Genomic DNA, 3541 nt, shown 5'->3' on the forward strand with positions numbered 1-3541 from the left:
TGTCTGTGTGATCTTTTATATCACTTGTCGTGACAGATAAACAAAGGGTTTTTGTGCATCTGTGAAATGATTCTGCTGCACTGTGTTCACTCACTGCACACAGATACAGCGCATTGTCATCAGACTCCAGATTCTTCACAGTAAGAACACCCTTCACAGCAGATTTGTGACTGACTGAGTATTTAGTTTTTTCAAGCTTTCCATATTCCACCGTGCCATAACTTGTTGTATACACTATGAGCTCCATGGTTTTTCCTTGATGTTGGCGGAACCAGTACATTCTGTCATAAGTAGCACCTTTTGTGTGACTGCAGGTGAGAGTGGCATTTTCTTCAACAGGTAACATGATGTTTGGAGGCTGGGTAACATCATTTACATCAGCAAAACCTGACAAAAAGAAGTATGGAATATCTAGTTAAAAAAACACTCAACAGTCAACATGAATATTTCTTAAATTTGATTTCAAAGCTTTTTCATTGAGATTGTCAAATACCTGTTGTCCACTGGAGTGATATGATCAGAAAAACTAAAGCTAGATTCATCTTGGCACTTGGTTTCAAAGTAATGCCAATAGTAGAGAAATATGATTTGTGGCCGGAGTTTTTTTTTTTTTTTTAGGTTTGTTTGTTTTCCTGGAGAGGTGTTACCACCGAATCTGGCTTTTCGTTACATCACAAGGGGTGTAGAACATTCTGGGTGTGTTCAAAAACACAGCTACAAGAGCAGAACAAATGTTGGTATGTACTGTATCAATGGAAAGTGGTTGGCTGGAAGCAGCTAGTTTACTCCAAAACTTAAATTCTATCATTTGTATACCCTCATGTAAGAACAGTTTATCATCATAACAAACCTGTATAATTTAATTTCTTCTGCATAACACAAAATAAGATATTTGGAAGAACACTGGTTCCCAAACTGACTTCGATGATATGGACAAAACACACAAACACACACACACACAAACGCAGAGAGTAAGAGAGAGAGAGATTTTTCTTGTTTGTTTCACAGTAAAAGGAAAGACATACAGATTTAGAAAAACATGAAGGTTAGTAAATGATGATGATGATTTTTTTGGGAACTATTCCTTTAATAGAATTTATTTGTGTAGCAAAAGCCATTTGCCCCCAATCTATACCCAAAATAATATAAATGCCCTAAATAATGACGCTTTGATTGCTGTGCAATCACAGTAAATAAAGTGGGATTTGCATTTTGATTCTGAATAATTATTGAGCTATACGGTAATATTTCAAAGTGGTTAGTGAAACATCATTTGCACATAAATTCATCAAGAGCTCCTCCAAGTGATTATAATAACAACTACATCTTGACTACATTAAACTACCCGTGTTATTATGTAAAGCAACATGTTATTGTGCTAAATAAAGTTATCTTTTTGGCGAACTATACCTTTAATAATAGTGATTATTATTAATTAATATATAAATCATTAATTAATTTATTATTATTGTATCATATTGGTAAATCCCTGTGTATTGCTATGTGCATTATATTTACTGAACCACAGATCAGGTGTAAAATGAGAGTGTATTTGCAGTTACTGATAAACTGATAAACACCAGAAGGTTTTTGTATTAAACAGATCTGCTTCTGAGCACTGTGTAATACGCTGCACAGAAATACATCGCGCTGTCATTCAGCATTAGTTTGTCGATAGTCAGAGTGACGTTGTTTCTTCCATCTCCGTCCAGTTTGATCCTGCCATTAAATTCCTGCTCTATGGTCTTTTGTTTAACGTTAATGTTTCCCATGAGTTGGAGTTGCATGATGTTCTGGCTTTGTTTGTACCATTGTGTGACATAGTAGTTTTGTATACTGTGAGAACATTTGATCTCTGCGAATTCGTCTTCTCTCTTCAGGAGATCAGAAGGAGTCTGGACAACTCTTTTACCAAGAATGCTGACTGTAGAAAGAAAGAGTATTAAATAACACTCTGTAAAAAGCCAAATCAATAATAATTTAATGATACAGTGTATTAACACAACTAAAGTAGATGAAAAATAATTACCTGCAAGGCACAGAACAATGACAGAAACACAGACATATGGAGCGTTACTCATGTTGTCTCTCTCTGCTGACTGACTCCACTATGAGTTAAATGCAAGGAATGGAGGAAGTGATGTCACTGAGAGTGTTAGCTATACCTTGTTTATATTTCCAAACAGTCAACGGGAAAAAAATGCACCCAAGAAGAAACTCCTCATTTTATGTGTTCATTCATTTCATTTAAATAGATTTATTTTTGCAAATGTTTGGTATAAATGGTTGTTAGGCTTCATCAAACAAGAAATGTATATGATCTCTTTAAGTTTTTGGTATTGATATTTAGACCACATCCATCACAGTGTGCATCTCAAACCAGAAGGATGCAAATATCAGCAGGAAATTCAACTAAACCCTTGAGCAGGAGAGAAAGAGCTGCTGTGGTTAATCGTGCAGCACTGGTGTTTTTATCTCAGAGCTTTTTGTATTGTGACATGACTTCACATCACACTGTGTAAACTAGCTGCGCAGTAGTACATTGCACTGTCACCGGCTTCAAGGTCTTTCACTTTTAAGGAACCCTTATTGGCTCCATCTCCATCCAAATCGATTTTTTGCTTAAAATTATCCTCTGGAAAATAATTTTTGTTCCAGATATATCCCAGTAATGTAAATCCCTGGTTTGCTTGTGTTTGCTTGTACCAGAGGATTATAGTGTAAGTTGCTATTTTGTGTTCGCATACAAGTTCTGCAGTGTCTTTCTCCGATTTAAATAGATTTGAGGGGCTTTGCTGAACACTGCAAACAAAACCTGTAAAAAGAAACAAAAAGGATACATTATTTAAGCACTATTGCATAACTATTATTGTTAATTAATTGTTTAATAATATAAAATATTTACCTGTATGCCAAAATAGCAAGACAAGAAAAACTCTGACCATGTTGACTTAAACTGGAGAAATATTCTAGGTGCAAAAATGTTCGGTTCAATGTATTTCTTCATCTCTGTGAGTGCTGCAACATTACCACGCCCCTTAAAATTTGTATATTACAGATTCTATTATGGACCTTTAGCGCCTTCTACCCACAGGGTTTGTAATTACAACAATTTCCTGCCATCCACATGCAGAGATTCAAAAGGTAGCTGCCTCACAATTTTGAGATATTTAGAAAATACTTGCAGTAAATTTTATATTTAATTTGCAGTACATTGCAAAAAAAAAGTTAAGTGAATTCAATATATATTAGATTATCTGATGAATGTAATAAGGATGGATACAAATAAATATTTAGATATAAATATTTTGAAACAAATAATAGAATATTATGTTTATGTGGTGAATGAGTGTGCTACAGTAAGAATTCAATCCAGAAGAAAAAGTGACAATATTTTAAGGGCAATGAAAAAAAGGCAGATTTGCAGATTTTACAATTATTAATAACAATACTGAAAATCATCATTTATTTTACTAAAAAGTGCAACAAACACTACATAATACAATGTACTGTAAATGCCTGCTTATACATGCATATACTG

The 3541-nt window shown here is 34.2% G+C and overlaps 1 gene segment (V, D, J or C); it reads right to left on the minus strand.

The window, feature by feature from the left end:
- Positions 1–1495: 1495 nt before the first annotated feature.
- On the minus strand, positions 1496–2445 carry LOC128031706 (T cell receptor alpha variable 36/delta variable 7-like). The segment is given in 2 exon segments: positions 1496–1924; positions 2030–2445. Coding segments are annotated over 2 exon segments (381 nt in total).
- Positions 2446–3541: the final 1096 nt, after the last annotated feature.

This window comes from Carassius gibelio, chromosome A17 (genome assembly GCF_023724105.1).
Source record: "Carassius gibelio isolate Cgi1373 ecotype wild population from Czech Republic chromosome A17, carGib1.2-hapl.c, whole genome shotgun sequence".
NCBI classification, from domain to species: domain Eukaryota; kingdom Metazoa; phylum Chordata; class Actinopteri; order Cypriniformes; family Cyprinidae; genus Carassius; species Carassius gibelio.